This window comes from Chrysochloris asiatica, unplaced genomic scaffold (assembly GCF_000296735.1).
Source record: "Chrysochloris asiatica unplaced genomic scaffold, ChrAsi1.0 scaffold00376, whole genome shotgun sequence".
NCBI lineage: Eukaryota > Metazoa > Chordata > Mammalia > Afrosoricida > Chrysochloridae > Chrysochloris > Chrysochloris asiatica.
Window position 1 is genome coordinate 789,765 of NW_006408894.1, and position 20,620 is coordinate 810,384.

The 20,620-nt window shown below is 40.6% G+C and overlaps 1 protein-coding gene across 1 annotated transcript in view; it reads right to left on the reverse strand.

Moving 5' to 3' along the window:
* The window catches only part of WWTR1 (WW domain containing transcription regulator 1), a 193,538-nt gene that overhangs the window by 88,641 nt on the left and 84,277 nt on the right, over positions 1-20,620 (reverse strand). The window contains exon 2 of the mRNA XM_006876363.1: positions 5,899-6,035. Coding sequence (XP_006876425.1) covers positions 5,899-6,035 — 137 coding nt within the window. The remainder of the gene's footprint in view (positions 1-5,898; positions 6,036-20,620) is intronic.

Genomic DNA, 20,620 nt, shown 5'->3' on the forward strand with positions numbered 1-20,620 from the left:
GATGAACAATGCAACTGGCCTAGAATCTGACAGTAAATGGTTACTTAAAATGTAAAATAAAATAAAACATTTTTACCCACATAAAAACTAAAACCAGTTGTCATCGAGTTGATTCCAACTCATGGTAATCCCGTATGTGTCAAGGTATAACTGTGCTCCATGGGGTTTTTCAATGGTTGATTTGTTGGAAGTTGTTTGTCAGACCTTTCATCTGAGGTATCTTTGGATTGACAAAAACCTCCAAACTTTGGGTTAGCAGCAGACTGTATTAACCATTTGTACTATACAGGAACTCCTCTACCTACATAAAGTGATAGTAATGATAAAAACAAACACGGATAATAAGTACAAACACACACTCACATCATTTACCCGCACTATTCATGATCCCCACTTTACAACTAACTGGGAAAAGCGAGGTACTGAGACATGGTCACTGAACCCGATTTAAATCTTGAAAGACTAACTCCCAAGCATTCAGGTATGTCACTAACTAGATCATATCTCTAAAAATACATAAAAGTTGTTTCAAAAATTGTATCATCTGGTAGTAATATTAACCACTGTATTTTTACAAACTCTTTTAGGGTACATAAACACTTTTCATTAAAGTGGACATATGAGAGTAAGTTTAAAAAAAAAAAAAGTATTGCTTCAAAATCATAAACAAAAATATTTAAACGTAAAGCTAGTGTTTCTTGACATATCCTTGTCTAGGTCTATACATTTGTGAAGGTGGTGTTTCCATTTCACTAACTCTTCCCCGGAGAATTCTACACTCTTAGATTTGCACCATATCAAAATAGCATCTTCAATATGTCTGAGTGACTCAAATTGTGTTCCTGTTCAATGCTGAGTTTGGGAAACAAACAGAAGTCTGAAGAGACAAGACCAGGGCTGTAGAGTGGATGGGGCAAGGTTTGCTAAAGAAATCTCATAAGACAGCTCTTGCTACCCTCAAAAATAAGCAGGTGAATTGTCGTGATGGGGGCGGGGGGTGATCAGTGCAACTTCCCTGGTCTTTTCCTTACTAATGCAGTATTCAATTTTCTTAAAACTTCTTCCTAATAAGCCCCCATGATCTTTTGGTGTCTTTCAAGAAAATTTATGAAGACAACCCCTTTGGAATCTCAAAAACCTGTCACCATAACTTTCTGAGCTGACCTCTCTCTAGCAAATCCCCTTGGAAGCTACTGTGTTGATTATGTCTTGCTCTCTGGATCGTATTGATAAATCCAAGATGCATCCCTGATTAAAATTTGTTCTGTAAAATTGTATTCATTAGATTCAATTTTGCTTAAAAGACTTATAGAAAGATCAGCTCATCATGGTAGCTAATATCCTTGCAATATTTTTTTAGTATCTTTTTTTTTGAAAGGTATCCTAATGAGACTGGACAAGTGTGTTACTGAGAGAACTTGTCTGCAGCTATCCACAGATTAGAGAGACATGCTTATTTAAACATACTCAGTTTGGAATAAATCCATCCACGTATAAGCTGGAACCCTAGTAGCAATACTTTTTGATTTACCCTCACTTCACTTATTTGCCAGCTACATTCCATTGAAGAATACCAAAATTCTAGACTAAACAGCAGACAAATGATCTGCACTGTTTAATTTTAAAGACTGATAGTAAAGGGTATGAACCACAGGCATAGCTGTAGCTTGAATACAATTAATTTGAAATAATTTATCATTAGGACCATAATTTTACTTTCTAAATTATTCCCTGATCTTTGAACCTTACTTGACTTTCCCCATTATAGATTCATCATTGGGACACATCTGCAATTCTCCATAGGCTAAGAACACACTTTGTAATAGTCAAATACTCAATAAATGATAGGGGAATTAAAAATAAACAAACAAACAAAAAAACATGTCTTGAGAAATGCATTACCCTAATATAGGGTGCTGAAAGGCAAAGGTGTCAGCTTGAGGACTAAGGTGTGCCTGACCCAAGCCATGGTATTTTCAATAACCTCATATGCATGCGAAAGCTGGACAGTGAATAAGGAAGACCGTAGAAGAACCAATGCTTTTGAGTTATGGTGTTGGAGGAGAATATTGAAAGTGCCGTGGGCTGCCAAAAGAACCAACAGATCTGTGTTGAAAGAAGTATAGCCAGAGTGCTCCTTGCAGGCCAGGATGACCAAACTTTGTCTCTAATACTTTGGACATATTGTCAGGAGGGACCAGTTGCTGGAAAAGGCTATCATGTTTGGTAAGGTGGAGGGTCAGAGAAAAAGAGGAAGACCCCCAGTGAGATGGATTGGCAAAGTGGCAGCATCAGAGGGCTCAAGCATGGCAACAATTGTGAGGTTAGCCCAGGACTGGGCAGTGTTTCATTCTGTTGTGCATAGGGTCACTATGAGTCAGTACTGACTCGATGGCACCTAACAACAACAATATATGGTACTCCTGCTGTGGCACTGTAGGATCAGTAAAGGACTGAAAACCACCGGTCAGCAGTTCAAACCCACCAGTTTTTCCTCAGAAACCCTATATAGGGTCACTGTGAGTCAGAACACCTCAACAGCACTTAACAACAACAAATGTGTAAGAAATCTTGAAAGTAAGGCATTTTATTTAGTCGCAGATCAACTTGTTTCAGAACTATAGTATTTACAGCTTCTTTAAGGACTCTTAATTGGGCTTTTACTATGTATGCATGTCAGCACGCACGTGAACACAAGCAGACTCACATGTGCTTCGATTTTGAGTTTCAAGAATTGAAAGTCCTTTTAATTTCATTAGTCCATTTCATACCTGTTGCATAACACAAAAATGAAGCGAGTGAATAAAAGCCTAAGCAAGGACATTTACTCCAGTTATTGAGCATACTTAGTAATATACTGGGAACACATGGAATAGCCATCAGACAGGAACTACTTAAGGAAGTTAATTATAATTATAATATATCAATATATATAAAATATATCAATATAACAATTATTGTTGTTGTTTTGTTTTAAAGCAGTAGTTCTGTATGTATGGGTAGAGAAGTGAAGACAGCAAGGTGCAGAATGTTATTGTTGTTGTTAAGTGGCAATGAATCAGTTTCAACTCATAGCGACCCTGTATAGGGTTTCCAAGGAGAGGCTGGTGAGTTTGAACTGCTGACCCTGTGGTTCATATGGACCTTGCGGTCCAGTGCTTATCCTACAGTGCCACACCAGGACTCCAAGGTACAGAAGAGCAGGTACAATATAATAACATAGGTGAAGAAACACAGACACATTCATGATTCATGCACACATACATTCACACACATACAAACACAGAACTGGAACACCAGTTGGCTCGAGGATTGGTGAACTGAGGAAATAGGAAAAGGAAGAAGGCTTATTTTCTGAACAACATTTGGAAATGTTTGAATTTTTTAATCGAGGTCCATGAGTGATCTCTTCCATTTATAACTGTGAAGTTAAATTCAATATTCTGATCATCTAGAATTTTTACAGAAAGTTAAATCCTTTAAAGAAACCTATCTTTACTCTGTTATACTTGCATCTGCTTTCTTACATTTGGGATAAAGGACTCAAGGGAAGCCTTGGTTTACCACTGTTGGTCAGAGCTTTGGTGCCCTCTTCTTTGATCTGCCCTTTAGATAAGAAACACAAGAGGTTATTCCAAACCATTTGCTTTTTTTGATATATTTTACATCTGCAAGCTTTTAAAACATTAAGTCCAGACTTCCTGGAAGAACTGACAATATATTCACTTGAAGCTGACTCGGGTCTACTTGGGTTCATATTCACTTTGGCTAAACCACAGTCTGAGGGAAGGGTGTCCAGGAATAACTCTTCCATTTTTATCCTGTTCATTCCTGAAAATCCAATAGGAGATACTTTTCTCTCCCTAAAATTAACTGTTTCATGTATAAAGCAGTATCTGGGTAAGTGATCTTACGTGAAAATACTATATGAAAACGGCATCATCTTTTATGAAACTCTAATGCTGGCCCCTTTCATTTTTTGACCTTAAATCAAAATAAAACCAAACGTACTGCCATTGAGTCAATCCCCACTCATAGCAACTCTACAGGACAGAGTAGAACCGTTCCTAGGGCTTCCAGGGGTATGAAGTCTTTGAGAGCAGGGCAACTCTTCTTTCTTCCATGGAGTGGTAGGTGGGTTTAAACCACCAACCGTTCAATCAGCATCCCACTGCTTCACCTACCACACCATAAGGGCTCCTTAGACCTTGGTGCTATTAAGTGCCGTCAAGTTGGTTCCAACTCATAGCAACACTGTATAGGGTTTCCAAGGAGCAGCTGGTGACTTTGAACTGTGGACCTTGCCATCTAAATGGACCTTGTGGTCCAGTACATTATCCTGTAACACCACACCAGGACTCCAATTGAAATGGCATCAAGTCAATTCTGACTCATATCTACCCTGTATAGGGTTTCCAAGGACCAGCTGGTGGGTTTGCAGTGCCACACCAGATGTTAGAGGGGGGGAAATTTATCATTTTAACTTTTTTTTCAATAAAGGCAATCCACAGCAAATATTCTTTAATGTTAAGTTTATAAGCTCACCTAAGCACTGTAAATAAAGTGAAAAGGGAGTCATGTTACCTAGGGGCAGGTATGACGAAGAGGCACCTGCAGATGATGCAATGGGGGCACTGTAGGATAAGCACTGGACTGCTAACCTCAAGATTTGCAGTTCAAATCCACAAGCCATTCCTCGGAAACCCTACACAGGCGCATTATGAGTCAGAACCAACTTGCCAACACTTAATAACGATAGCAACGTTAGTCTACCCTAGGTTCAAACTCTAGCTCTGTTCTCTAAAGCTATATAACTTTGGGAAAGTTTCCGCATCGGTATCATGGAAATGCTGTTATTTACCATAGGACTGTTATAAGAATTTAGTGAGATAAGGTAAGAAAGCAAGGTGCTTTGGTGGTGCTGTGGGTAAGTACTGCACTGCTAACCTCAAAGTTGGTGGTTCAAACCTACCAGTGGCTCCGTGGGAGAAGGTTGCAGCTATCTGCTTCCATAATGATTTGCCAACCTTGGAGGCCTGGGGAGCATTTCTACTCTGTTCTATTGGTTCACTAGGAGTGGGGATCAACTCAAACGGCAGTGAGTTTGGTCACAGTCTCAAATGAGTCACAGTGGACTGGATGGCAGTGGGTTTGGTTTTTCTGGGGGGTTGGAGTTTAAAGCATTTAGCTTTGTGTCAGTCACATATTATATTTGTTATTGTTGTTACGTGCCAGAGAGGTGGTTCCAACTCACTGTGACATGGTATAGTGTTTCCGAGGAACAGTTGGTGAGAGTTTGAACTGTCAAACTTATGGTTAGCAGTCCAGTGCCACACCAGTACTCCATTGTTGTTGTTAAGTGCCACTGAGTCAGTTTAAACTCAAAGCCACCCTGCTGCAGGAGTGCGGAGGAGCAGCTAGTGGGTTTGAACTGCCAGTCTTGTAGTTGGGAGCCCAGTGCTGATCCTACAGCACCACACCAGAAGTCCTAGGATTCCATTAGTTAATACTGATTAATTTTTAAAAGACAGGAATTTGAGGCCAGAATCATATCCTTTGGAACTCTTTTAGGAATCCAATACACAGAAAAATGTCCACACTCTACTTACCTTAGTCTTAAACAGGAGACCTAGTTATTTTTCAAAGAACTTCAATAAAGGCAATTAGAGAAGGTGCCAGAAATGTAGAATAAATCTAAGTAGCAGCAACATGAACAGGGTGGCAAATGAGTCACAAAAAGAAGGCAAAGGCAGCAGAAGGGTAATGTAGTCAAGAGAGGGAAAAAATGCTCTCCGGGCCCATGGAGAGGTTAACTTCAACGGTTAGTGCTGCGTCAAGCTCCAGAGCCCCTGTTCGGTACACTTGTCCATACAGTTCCAAGTGGAGCAGTGGACTTACCTAGAATTGGCTGGGACACTGCCATGGTCCTCTGAGGCACTGGTGTGGAAGTGGCAGCAGGGTGGAGGTTCATATGATTCAAGGGCTGATTCATCGCCTTCCTAGGGTCTTGCCATGTGGTGATTTTCTCTATGTGACTAAAAGAAGGAAAACAATTATCTTGTTCATTGTCAGCATCTTAATCATTATCACCATCACCAATAACAGCACAGCAGTTAAGTAACACTGAATTATTTCCTTTGAATCTGCTTACAAATGACTGACAAATTGTGTTTATTTTCATCCAAAGACAGGCTTAACCATTTATCCCTCCATCCAAGCTGGGCGCACTACAAAAATTGCAGGGCGCTCTCTGAACCCAAACCCATGACTTAGCTGTCCAGGCTGCCTCTCAGAATAGCATGCAGGTTTTCTGCTTGAATCGGGAGAGAACCCCACTTACATACATCATCTCAGTCTTTGAGTAACCCACATTCCCCAGCCTCTCAGACCCTTCACAGTTGTCAATCAGTGGAAAAGCAAGGTGTGCACTCCTCTCTTGAAGTAGAACCTGGCTCTCCTGCTCCACCAACCCTCCCACACATGCCTAGCTCATGTAATTGACATAATGAGGAAACCTCTGCCTGTCCTCAGACAAGGTCAGAGCCCTTGGAAACAACATAGTAAACACAATATTACTGAGCTTTTACTATGTATAAGGCACTGTGAGGTCCAGAAAGGTCAGTCATAATTTCCTCAAGAAACTTAGCTTCGATTGTGTAAGATACTGAATATATATAGCTAGGGGACAAACTATAGGAAGGTTGGCAAATAGTGTCAGGTTACAGAAGAACTTTGATGTCAAGGTATGAAGGTTTTGAGGTGGAAGATATGATCAGACTTTTGATTATTTTCTATTTTCTATATTCTATTGTTGTTAGGTACTATTAAGTCGGTTCCAATTCATAGTGACCTATGCACAACAGAATGAAATACTGTCCAGCCCTGTGCCAACCTGTCCATCTGTCCGTTTATCATACTGTGGTGGCTTGCGTGTTGCTGTGATGCTGGAAGCTATGCCACCAGTATTTTAAATACCAGCAAGGTCACCCATGGTGGACAGGTTTCATTCAGCTGACTTTCCAGACTAAGACAGACTAAGAAAAGGAGAGGTGGAGTATTTCTGGATCTTTTGCCATTGAAAACCTTAGGAATAGTAGTATAACACTGTCAGCACCAATATTTCTTAGAGTATGAATTAATCACAGAGAAACTATTATAATAGAAGTTTCTGCCTGAGACTTCCAATATGGTCTCAGAAAGTTAATGGGACCCCCAACTTTGTCTACCGCCTCCCAAATCACATCTCTCCTCTCTCTCTCTCTCTCTCTCTCTCTCTCTCTCTCTCTCTCTCTCTCTCTCTCTCTCTTTCATTCATATACACACCGACGTACGCGTGTCAAAAATAAACTGGTAGAAATACCTAGTGCCTTGTAGACCCACCCAATGCATCAACCTCTACTGTTTGAGATTAAAGATGAGCAGATTTATCTGGTGTCATTACTTTGTCTTATAAACAGTATCTAAGACCTTTCTATATCTAAAGACAACACATTTTAATCCCTGGATGACACAATGGTTAAGCACTGGACTTAAGTTTAATAGTTCAAACCCATACAGTAGTCTCCTGAAGATACGCCTAGCAATCTGCTTCCAAAAGGTCACAGCCTTGAAAACCTATGGAGAGCACCAAAAGGGATTGCCATAGGTCAGAATCAACTCAATGGCTACTATCAACAATAATAATCCATATCATAAAAAGGCAACAAGGTTTGGTAGCAGAAACGGAATGTCATCTCTTTGTTTGGGGCAACTAGGTTTGCCTCTTCCAAAACAATTGGCAAAGTCAACCCTACATACTTAAGACACACATGAAAGAAACATGATTGGTATTTCTGTCAAACACGTTTTCATTTCAAATGACAATGACCTCCTTTCATCTATGATGTAGAAAAACGTTCTTCCTATCATTAGACTTAATCCTAAATGTAGAAACTCTCTGATATTGGATCTTTATGTGTTTTGTTTTACATTGCTTCTGTTCCCTCATACCTAATATTGCCATTGCTAAAATTCTTCTTCAGAGTTCTTCATCCAACATTTTAAGTTGCCTCATGGGGAACAAATCCAGGGCCCTGAGTGAAAACTTCGGTGTTTTCCCTAACAAGGTCTATAAAATGAATGTGATTTAAAAAAAAACACCAAAAAACCGCTGCCTGGGTAGCTACAAAGGCTGGAGAATAAGCTTAACCGTTGAGTTTCAATCCTGTAAGCACCTCCAGCAGTCTTTGTGTCAACGAACAAGGGGGAAAAAATGTTAAGAAAAACAGATGGGAACAGAATGAACTAACAACATGAGAGTCACTTCCCTAAGCATAAAAAAAGAAGGGGAAGAAAAAAAGAAACAATGGTCTTACTTACACTATGAGTTTAACAATTGTAATTCTGTTTAAAGCTTTCATAAATCCTTTTGTCAGCCTCTGGGCATGTGAGAACAGATAACCAGCCTCCAGGGTTTGTCACAAGTCTTTGGAGTGAGGGCTCTCTTGATGAGTATGTCAGAGGTAAGTAAACTCCCTTTAGCAAAGTAATTAAGAGCTAAGCAACCCTTTGACTATTTCTTCAGGACTGTACTATTAAAAAAATCTTTCCAAGGCAGGCATGTCCTACATAAATACTTCCCGCTATGGCAACAGGCGAGGGAAAGAATGCTCCTCTTTTTCATAAACCTTTCAGAGGAGCTCCATCAGCACGGATGCTCAATAATCACGCTGTGCTGGAATCAAATCAACACCACTCTGAATGCTCTTAGCTGCCATCATGGTGGCCCTAACTCATGAGGACCACACACAAAAAAAAGCAAAACAAAGTTCCAATCTGTGACATTCCCATGATAGTTTGTGGATCAGATCTTTGTGATCCACAGGGTTTTGATTGCTTGGTTTCAGGACTTTTTTCCTAGTCAGTCGTAGTCTGGAAGCCACACTGAAAACCTGTTCAACATGATAGCAACATGCAAACCTCTACTGACAGTCATGAGGTACACTGGAAGCAAACTGAACTGGGTCTCCTGTCTTGTTGTGTGAAGTGCCATCGAGCCAGTACTGATTGATAGCAACTCTGTGTATGGTTTCCAAGGAGCAGCTGATGACTTTGAACCACCAAGCTTGCGGCTCAAACTGGCCTTATGGTCCAGTGCTCATCCTGCAGAGCATGTGAAGATTCTACCACTAAGCCATCACTACTGTGGTCAGAAAGTCTACTTTGTTGTTGTTGCTATCAAGTGCTGTTGAGTTCCAACTCATAGAGACTCTGTATAGGGTTTCTGAGGAACGGCTGGTAGATTGAACGTCCAACCTTATGGTTGAGTGCTTATCCTACAATGCCATACCAGGACTCCAAAACTTCTACTAGTGGTAGAAATAAATACAGGAGCCAGAATGATGCATGCCCATATCTAGTTCTCCCCTCTGTCTCGGGGGGGATCTCACTACATGCCTCCCATCCTACCAAATGGTTGTGACTACCAATCTAGGTGAGGGTGGATGAAACCCTGCTTGCCTAAGGAGTGTCACTGTGACTTTCAGGCCTGTTCTCAGTCTCAATGTGGGCTTTCTGGTGGGCACACCTGCCCTCACTCTGGAATCTGACCTTGAAAATGCACAACTCACCAAGTGACTGCTTGATGCTTGCTTGAGAACTCCCACAGGGCATGGGAGACTGCAGACCACTCTCTAAACTCCACAGCCCAGCCAATGCTTTTCAAGGAATTTTGTTACCAGCGGATTTGTTAATTAAAAGTGTCAGTCACTTGATTCCCTTAAGACTCAAGTATAAGAGGGAGCCTTTCATAAATGAGTTCTCACTACTCCAAAACAACTCTGAGAAGAAAAGCTCATATATTCCCAGCCTCTGCAAACCCTTCAGACCCGATATCAGGGTAGCTCTAAGACAGCTTTTGTGATGCCAAGGGTGGCTCAGTTTGAATGCAAAAAGCAAGGAAGAGAATATGGCTCACAAGAGGCACTTAATTAATACATTGTTGATGAGTTGATTTAAAAACTAAATTCTCTTTTTGTTCAAGTCATTTATGCCTAAGGCTCCCCTTCATCCCCCCCCCCCCCCCCCCCCCCCCCCAACTCTATTCTCAAACCCAGGATATGCCTGCCGGTCACTCTTTGATTCTGCTGTCTCATCTCTGCTCCCTCTCTCAAAGTTACTGAGTCATTTCCTTTCTCGGATTTCTCAGTGTAACCTTACTATTTGCCAGGGCCCACAACTGAGCTAGATTAATCCCCACTTCCCTACTACTCCCATTCCCTCCTAATTTCACTCACTCCCTGAGTCTTCTGCAAAAAGAAAAATATCTCTGCAGTTTTAAAGGTATAATGTTCTTTGGAGTTTTATATGTATGTATATATGTGTGTATGTATATATGTATGTATATATGTATGTATGTCAGGAGCCACTGGTGGACTTGAAACCACCAACCTTGCAGATAGCAGTCAAGAGCTTATCCTACTGTGTCACCCCAGGACTTTTTGTAAAGATTACAGACAAGAAAACCCTATAGGACAGTTCTACTCTGTCACATGGGGTCATTATGAATCAAAAATGACTCAACAGTACCCAACAAAAACATGTATGTAATGTATATATCAGGAGTCCTGATGTGGCGCTGTAGGATAAAGCACTGGACTGCAAGATTGGTTGGAATTTGGAGGCCGGTGATTCAAAATCACCAACCGCTCCTCAGAAACCCTATATAGAGTTGTTATCAGTTGGAACTGACTCAACAGCACTTAACAACAACATATAAAAGGAGGCTTCAGAAAGTTTGTGTAAAAAAAAGATAATGAAGCCCATTCATAAAGTCAACCTACCTATATATTTTATAAATACCTATTGTATAAATTCTTAGTCTAGAGTTTTCCTATTTGAAAACAGAATTTAAGAAAGGCACAAAACTGTTTAAAAGCACTGGTGGTGCAATGATTAAAACATTGGATAGCAATGTTAAACAAAAGGTTGGCAATTAAAACTCCACCATCTGTTCTGAGGGGAAAGAGGGAGAAAGAAGAGGCCATCAGCTACCATACAGATTACAGCCTCAGAATCAGTATGGGGCAGTTTTACCATGTCATAGGGTCACTATGAGTCAGAACCCACTGGACAGCAATGAGTTTGTTTTTGGTTTTGGTTACCAAATTATTTACAATGTCATCTGCAAGGATTGGTGGTGTTTTCTTCTTTTTTATCTAAAATCTTGTGTACTTCATAGATTTTCAGCAGTGACTATGCATTGTTCTCATAAACAGTGAAAACAAAACTACAAAAAGGAAAACTGATGCATGGATATGTTGTTGTAAGTGCCATTGAGTCAGTTCTGACTCATAGCAACCCTGTGTAGGGTTTCCAAGGAGCAGTTGGTGAGTGTAAACCTCCAACCTTGGGGTTCAAACCAATCTTGCAGTCCAGTGCCTTTATCCCACAGTGCCATACCAGGATATGCAATTATTAAACATAAAGCGCATCCCTACCTAATATCTTTGTGTGGTCCAAATTAAAAAGGGAAATGGAACCCCATTACCTGGCCCATGTAGTTTATAAATAGTTTCTCAGGGGAAGGAAAACTTTTCTTGACACCAGAAAAAAAAAAAAAAAATCACCTCAGTGTTTCCCTACAGCACCCTGGGTGTATGTGGTGGACAACATACCAGTAACAAATGAAATGGGGGTGGGATTTCCCCCTCTTTTGGGGGGCACTTTTTGATTATAGTTTCCCAGAGAGCTTCCTCCTCTCATTCTCAAATGCTTAGGCCGGCAGCTGCCTCCTACAACATCACGAGTCCCTGGTTAAGAGGACTGCACGGGTCGGAAGAGTGGCAGCTCCAGGCCCTGGAGTTTGACAAGGTGCAAGAAAGATTAGTACATCTCTGAGTGGCATTTGGCTGAAAATGGCAGTTTATGGAAAACTCAGCAGTTTCCTCTGAGATTAATGTTTTCTTCCATAACGACACGTTTATAAACTCATTGATTAAGGGTTAATGGCACTGAAATTAGCAGCACCATCTGGCTAATGATTTGTTACAAGTATCCTGTATTTTTTTTCTTCTGTTCCTTCATCTAGATAGTGGCACCACCCCTCCAGCCATCTTCCCCACTCTGATTGCACCCCTCCTCGGCCTCTCAGAGACGGTTAACTTTACAGAGAAGGAAATCACTGCTGGTGGTACAGATAGGCTGCTAGCCAAAAGATTGGCAGTTAGATCCCACCCAAGGGCTGAGAGACAAAGACTTGCTGATCTGCTTCTTCATAAAGATTGTTGTTGTTGTTATGTGCCGTTTCCGACTCATAGCAACCCCGTACAGTGTTTCTGAGGCTGTAAATCTTTACACGAGCAAAAAGCTTCATCTTTCTCCTGTGGAACAGCTGGTAGTTTTGAACTGCTGACCTTGAGGCTCATAGTCTGATTCGTAATCACTATGCTACCAGAGCTCCTTTCATAAAGCTTACAACCAAGGAAACCCTGGTGGTGGTTGTGTGCCGTGGAATCAGTTCTGACTCATAGCGACCCTGTACAGGGTTTCCAAGACTGTAAATCTTTATGGGAGCAGAAAGCCTCCTTTCTCCTGCAGAACGGCTGGTAGTTTCAAACTGCTGACCTTGAGGTTAGCAGCCTCACTTGTAACCACTACACTACCAGAGTTCCTTAAGGAAACCCTATGTGAAGTTATATTCCGTAACACATAAGGTCATTAGGAGTAGTAAGTGACGTAACAGCATTCAACAATACCTCCTTCTTAGGAGTCTCTCGGTGGCCAAAACCCAAAGGATAGAGGTGCAGTCCACCCAGAGGGTCCTGGAATGAAAAAGCCTAGTGATCAACTTCCAAACGATCAACCACTGAAAATTCTGTGGAGCACAGTTCTACTCTGACACACGCAGAGTCACCATGAGTCAGGGACGAGTCAGAGGCAACTGGTTTTTTTAATTTTTTTTTTTTTTTTTTTTTTTTTTTTTTCTTTAGGGCTTGGAGTGGGTTATTCCTTCTTGACCTTTCACCCTGATGAGTGCAATGGCCTCCAGGTTCCCCTTCCAGTCTTTCTGGTTTTTCCCCCTTCATCCTTTCCTTCCCCATCCGTTCTATCTCAAAACCCACCCTCTATTCCACTTCCTGGTGTGGCGCTGTGGCTTAGTAAGCTGGACTGCAAGGTCAGTTTGAACCGCAAGGTCAGCGGTTCAAACTCACCAGCCACTCCCTGGAAACCTTATACAGGGTCAGTTACTATGAGTCGGAACCTACTTGACAGCACTTCACAACAACAACAAGCTCCAAAGACAGCTGGAATGAAAATACCCCCAGGGTTCTTGATCCCTTTGCCATTAAATAAACGTATTGCACACACTGGCATCTCTGAGACACTGTGGACCCAAGGTAGACCACAGTCTGGATGCTACAAACACCTGGAATTTAATGCCAGCATTCTCTGTGTGACCTCACTGAAACAACTTATATTCATGTTTTTGCTATTAGGTGCAGTAGGTTCCAACTCAAAATGACCCCATGTGCAACAAAACAAAGTACTGTCTATTCCTCTGACATCCTCAAACCACATTTGAGCCCACTGTTGAAGCCACTGTGTCAACCCATTCAGCCAAGAGTCCTCCTCTTTTCTTCTGACCTTCTACTTTACCAAGCATAATGTACTTTTCCAGGGACTGGTATCTCTTGCTGACATTGTGCAAAGTACATGAGATGAAGTCTAGCCATCTTTGATTCTGAGGAGTACACTGTACTTCTTCCAACAAAGATTTGTTTGTTATTTTGGCAATCTGTGGTATATTCAGTATTCTTCCCTAACACCATAACTCAAAGGCATCAATTCTTCTCTGGTCTTTTGTATTCATTGTCCAGCTGTCACATGCATACTGGTCAGGAGCACCTAAGTGTTCGAAGTGGCAACTTTTCTTTTTAGCACTTTAAAGTGATCTTGTGCAGCAGATTCTCCCAATGCAATACAGCCTTTGATTTTTTTGTGACTGTTGCTTCCATGGACACTGATTGTGGATGCAAGTAAAATGATCCAAGAGATGGGGAAGAAAAAAAGCTAATGAACGCTGGTTCCTTGTGAGGGTGACAATGAGTCTGTTCTGGGAATCTTCTTGTTGTTGGGTCCTGTCTAGTCCATTTCGACTCATAGTGATACCCCATGTGAAAGATACCCCATAGGGTTCTCTTGGCTGTAAAGCTTTACTAAAGCAGACCACCAGGTCTTTTTCCCACGGAGCCACTTAGTGGGTTCAAATCACCACCCTTCTGGTATTTAACCAACGCACCACCAAGGCTCCTTCTGGGAACCTTAGAACTGCTGCCAAAATCACAGATTTCAGACCAGTCCACTCAACTCAGCTGTGAGTGTGTGTAAGGCTGGCAACATCTGGTGTAAGTTTATTCAATAGGCATGAATTGTACATCCATCCACAAGGCTCTAGATAGGTATAAAAATGAAAAGCATTCTGCAACTATAAAGCCCTGACTAGCAGCAGCACCATAAAGGCAAGGATTCAAACATCTATAAAAACAGACTCTGCCAGCTTCGTACCACCCAGGAAAAGATCTAGCATTTTTGGATGAATCTCCTCTCCAGTCCGTGACCTATTACACTAACTTTATGGAAGGAAGCCACACAGCAAAAACTTCCTGAAATAGAGACGGTTTATGTAATGCATTGGGTATTGCTGGAAGCATACTAAAGATATAAAAATAGGAATGACTACAAGTACTTCATTTTGAAAAATCTAGAGTTCTTATCAGCATGCTACTTAAATATATGGGCAAAGATTTCGTCTTCAAATATTAATGTTTCTACTTTCACTCCTCCCTCCTCTCAGTCCCACATTTAATATATCAAGAGTTTCATAACATCAGATGTTATTCATGGCCCCTTATCAGAAACAGGTGGGAGGGTGCAAACAGCTGACACTCCACTGCTAACCTAAAGGTTGGGAGAAAGTCCTGGTGATCTTCTTCCGAAAAATCAGTCACTGAAAACCCTACTGACATGCAGTTCTACTTTGACACACATGGGTCATCTTGAGTTGGAGTCCACTCCATGGCAACGGGTTACTACCTACAAAACTATTAAAGCAATATTTAGAAGCAGCCTCCAACCTGAATCTTAAGTCATTCTTGTTGTGAAGTGTTGATGAACCGGTACTGACTCATAACGACTCTGTATAGGGTTTTCAAGGAGCGTCTAGGGAGTTTTAACTGCTGACCTTACGGCTTATGGCTCAAACTGGCCTTGACGTACAGCTCATTATCTTACAGTGCCACACAAGTTTAAAAGACTCCAGTTTTTAAAAACCACAGCACTAAGATCGTAATTTAAAGGCAGCCTGGGGTCCAAAACTCAATTCACACTCAATGCTACATTTATTTCTTCATCCCCTAGATAATTACAGCTCCTGTAACCTTTTCTTGCATGTCATTTGATGTTTTTGTTTCTTCTCATTTCTCTTCTAATGGAGTCTTAGCTCTTCTGAAGGCAAAAGGACCATGCAGAATATGACAAAGTGCTCTGCACATAGTAGGCAATTTTAAAAAATAACATTCCCACAAGCCCCATAATCTTTACAAGTCCAATTTACATTCTAAATAAATTTTATTCTTTTATTATATCAAAACGACATCTTTTGTTGTTACTAAACCAATTCATTACCTTCTTAATGTTGCAACAAATGTGTGTGTGCTGGAAACGGCTAAATGAAATAATTTTGCAACTTGGTTTTTTTTTGTGTGACCCTTTGCACCAACTCAGTGAAACCCACCAGTGTTAAAAATGAAAACTGAAACAGATTTGGATGAAGTTTGTTAAATTCCCAGATCAGGCTTGCAAAGGAAATTTGACCCATTGTCAATGAACAACAAATGCTATACCAGTTTTTAATTTTGTATCACATGGAAACAAGACTTGTCCAAGACTTATAATAAAGTTTAAAATATTCTCCTATTAAAATGCAAACATGCAAAAGTGGATTCCGTTTTATGTTGAATTTCAGGGATAAATACCGCCTTATTTATTCAGGGACAAACTGCCTAAGAAATGACACATCATATCTTACACTTTTTTTTTTTTCTGGGTCACCGACACTTAGTTCTTTAGACTGACATCAGAGATGGGTCTTATCCATTCATGAAATAAAAACAGCTGGAAAACCCACTAATTCTCCCAGGCCCAAATGCACACTCTTGTTCCTGATACTTCCTCATTCGTCTCCTAACACAGGAATGAGCACCAAGGGTACTCAGCTCACAAACCACATCTCAAAGCTGGTAACCTAGTCAGATCCCTCTTACAATCTTACAATCAAGTGTCATCCTGTAAAACTTCCCTCTGCTTAAACCTATCAATCCAGTTGCACAATGGGAGTTGGTATTTGAACTTCAATACACTGATAACAGGGATTTAAATCCTGGCTTTTCAAATGGCTGAATAATTTACTTCTAAAGCTACCAATCTCCTTCCCAAGTTACTATTCTTCCCACTACTATCCCAACTGATGATTCTTTGTCCCAAAGTAGCTGTCATAACACTATAATCAGTTACAGTTCTCCGATAATACACAAATTCTAAATAGCACCATCCCCTGTTAGTCTAATGCACTGGAATAACAGACTGTTGTTGCTATGTGCCATGGGGTCGGTTCCGACTCATAGCGAACCTGTACAGGGTTTCCATGGCTGTAAATCTTTACAGGAACAGAAAGCCTCGTGTTTCTCACGCGGAAGCGCTGGTAGTTTTGAACTGCTGACCGTGAGACTTGAAACTACTACGCTACCAGAGGTCCTTGGAATAGAGGATACATAGAGGTAAAGTCAGGCTGCAAATGCACATAGCTGACACATCCATCAGCAAAACATTCATAGCATTAAACCCAAGGCTATAAAAGCTGACTCTGTGTCACACAATAAAAGTGGCTTCACATAATAGAAGTGCGTTGGATGAGGAAGCTCAACCTTCCTGAAAACCACAAAGAATTTATAGTTAAAAGGTTCCGGTCAGATTTCACTTACACAGTTAGTTCATCAAACATAGCTGCAGTCTATGACACAGGATTAACAACTCATATATAAATAGGGGATTTTTTAGGATCCTCTAATAAAAGAAAATGCAAGACCAGAAGTATTAGTTTGGTATACACTTCCAGTCTCTCCCATTCATTTGCCAATTCAAAAAATGTCAGAGTTCTCTGGAATTCTGAATGAATGGTAGGGATTGTATTTTTAACCACCAGGCTCTAATCCTTAACTTCCACCATAATTTTGCCAAGAAGCCTCCACTTGTTTAAATTAGCAGCAATAGTAGCAGCAGTGTGGAAGGTCTATTAGTACTTCCGGCACGGCCAGCTGCGGTGTCTATCTCAAATCTTCTGCACTGGTCACCAGTGACAGTCCTGTAGACTCACTCTGTCTGAAATGATTCAATCTGGGTAGTAGCTGAGACAAGCAGAGTGGCTGTCAGCCCCAGTGAGTAGTATGAGCAGGCTGGGAACTCTAATATCCATGGTTCCTGCAGGGATTTATTTACCAGAGTTCTGTCCCTGGGGTAGAAAAGAAGGGAACACTATGAACATGTCACTTCTCAAGAAAACCACTTTGGGAAGCCAGTGACTCATCAACACAGTCTCATGGAGTGACTCACGGGCCTCATTTAAGATCAACAATTGTGTTACAGGTATCCTGTCACAGGTTTTGAGTGGCCCGATGTCACTCAGCTCTGGCACACTGTGCCAAACTCTTGCTTAACCTCCTTATTTCCTACACCTTGAAAACACAAAAAGAAAACGAGTGAGAGTTTTTGTTTGCTTGTTTGTCTTAGGCCAAGAGCCATATTGAAGAACTTCAGCTGTATAGCAAATATTTTTACTATCCACACCTAGCATTTTTTTCCTGCCTTTCGTATCAGAATCAATAATGCTATTAAAAGATTTAGGAATCACCTTGTTTCTTGTGTTGAAATGAATAGAATTATTAAGAGCTCACTTCACTGTGTTATTATTTCCAGGTGCTGAGTATAAGATTTGTACTGGGCAGCTTTTCCCCACTTTTTTCCTTCCTTTCAAACAAAAATGTGGGACAGAGGCAGTAAATAGAGAAACGATAAGGTTCTTTATAAATGGTGAATTCTCAAATTATCAATAGGAAGCAGTAAACATTCATTCATTTATTCACTTGACAATTACTTATAGCCAGGCTGCATTCTTCCAGGGAGATGTGCTTCCAAAAATCAGCTTTAGAAAGGGTAAGAGGGTAGTGAACATCACCACTGGAAACTCTTTAAATGGTCCATAATGTACACCATATCAGGTTTTGTGCATATATCCAACATGGCTAGTTCCTTCCAGGGTTAGGTTACAGTTTCTTTGGTTGAGTTCCAGATAAAGGGATGCTGTACCCAAATACATAGATTGAGATTTGCTAGAAGCACAATGTTGAACATGGTGCTGTCTGTAGGATCTAGGATGGACATAAAAGAAGATGACCTAACCTCAGCCCCCAAGGAGAGATGACTATCAAATTTGTGAGGATGTGGTGGCAGTGAAGCAGTGATTGGTGTGGTTATTAAGTGCACAGATCCTGTGGGTTTTATAATGGTCCAGAGCCTCGTAGTCTGTCTCAGTAGCTATGGGTTAGATAGATATACTCCCTGTATCAGCTTCACCTCACATCTGGGAAATAGCTTTAATCTTGCAATCAATTTTTAAACAAAGTTTGTTTTTAAGCCACTCAGCTGCTTTAAATGCTAAAATACATTGCAAAGTGTTTTCCAGGCACTCAGTGCCCCAACACATGTTAACAAGTTGTTTTTCCAGCTGTTCTGAATCGGGACATTGACACACTGATTGCCTGCTCCCAAGTCTTTCCAAATGTAAAATATCTCAAGGGTAAAACTTCTACTGCCTTCCTTTCTCTTGTTTCTAATGGGGTCAAATTAATTAAATGTTATTCGCCACAAAAAGGGAGTAAAATCTCCTTAAAAACCCAAAATTCTTTTGGGTTTGTCTAGCTTCTCTTCTATTCATGTTAAGAGAGTCAAGTCCTTTTTTATTGTTTTGATTTGTTTTAGTGTGGGTTTGTTTGCTTCATTTGAGTTCTGGGAAGAAGATGAGCCAACCTGGATTCTGGCCATTTCAGAGCCACTTTCTGCATATGACATTACTGGGAAGAGAGAAAAGGCTGGCATAAGCCCCAGAGTCTGGAAAGAGACTGGATGTGCCTTTCAGAGGTGGTTTGGAGAGAGAAGGCAGAAAGTTTGATGTTAAAAGGAACTGAGTTAGACGTCAGAGGCAGGGGAGATAGCCACCCGAGGACCTTGACAATAATCACCAGGCCATATTGCTTATGCTTCATGTTTTAAAGTCAGCCTTAAAATCTCTTTATAGGTATGCCTTGGCAACTTTGATTGAAAGTATAACCTAAATGAGGCAGTGTGGTGTAAGTGGATCTGAATGTTAGGAGAGCACTGTAAGTTTGCTTCAAAAAGCTTTAGGCTAATTATTTTTTAATCATTTACAAGAAAGAGCTACTAGTTCCAAAATGTGGGGGTACACATGAGGTAAAAGTTCAAGAAGGTTCTGTGACTTCAACTAATGGAAAAACAAATTTAGCCTTGAGTAGAAAAAAGTAAGTTGTACAAAGTCAGTTTATGAAACTCTGATAGCTTTATTAAATGTACTATTGCTTTATTTAATAATGCACAAAAACAAACATCATATATCATGCAGCTGTTTTAATTATGGATTATGTCCTTATCCAAACCCCCCTCTTCCTCACGAACACAACTGATATAAATTCTCAAGTAAAATAAATACCTACTTGTATGTTTGTATACCTTTTTATTTTGATATGATTTTAAACTTCTTTAATACTAGAGAGAACATTCCACATCCCTGTTAACGATAGTCAAGCATAACTCTCAACCACTTCAATGAGTATGAAAACTGAAGTTTTATTCATATCTCAAATGTGTGGTGATGATAGAATAACTAAATAAATTATGTGTACAATCACACAAAGAAACCATAAGCGGAAACCCTATACTGGGTCATGATGAGTTGGAACCCACTCAATGGCACTTAGCAGTAACAATTTGTTAAAATGGAAAGATGTCCACAACTTATTGCTGGTAGAGAGAGAAGGAAGAATTGGACTTGACGCATATCTTGAGATTTTTGTGTACTTTTTCCATTTTGTACAGTAAGCATTATTTTTCCAGGCAGGGGGTAAAAAGAGAATGAAAAGACTATCCTCCTGCAAATGAACTCATGCCATCCTTAAAAAAATAGTGTTGTATTCCACATTTGAATCCATAACTGCTAATTACAGTCTCAAAAAAAAACAGTTCTACAGCTAGAGCATAGGGCTGAAATCTTGTCAGTCCCTTAACTGTGAGTTGGAAAAGGCGCCATCACAAGACTGCCATGAATGCTTAGCCTAAAGGTGCTCTGAACTAGAGAAGGGAACAAAATGGGGGAGGTGGGGTGGGGACGGGGGGTGGGGCGGTGGCGGATAGTAGAAGGAAGGGATAAAGAAGATCAAGGGAAATTCTATAATTAAGCAATATTTTATGGAGGCTTCTGGCAGCTGTTTGAGCGAGTGGGAGAATCTGAAAGAGG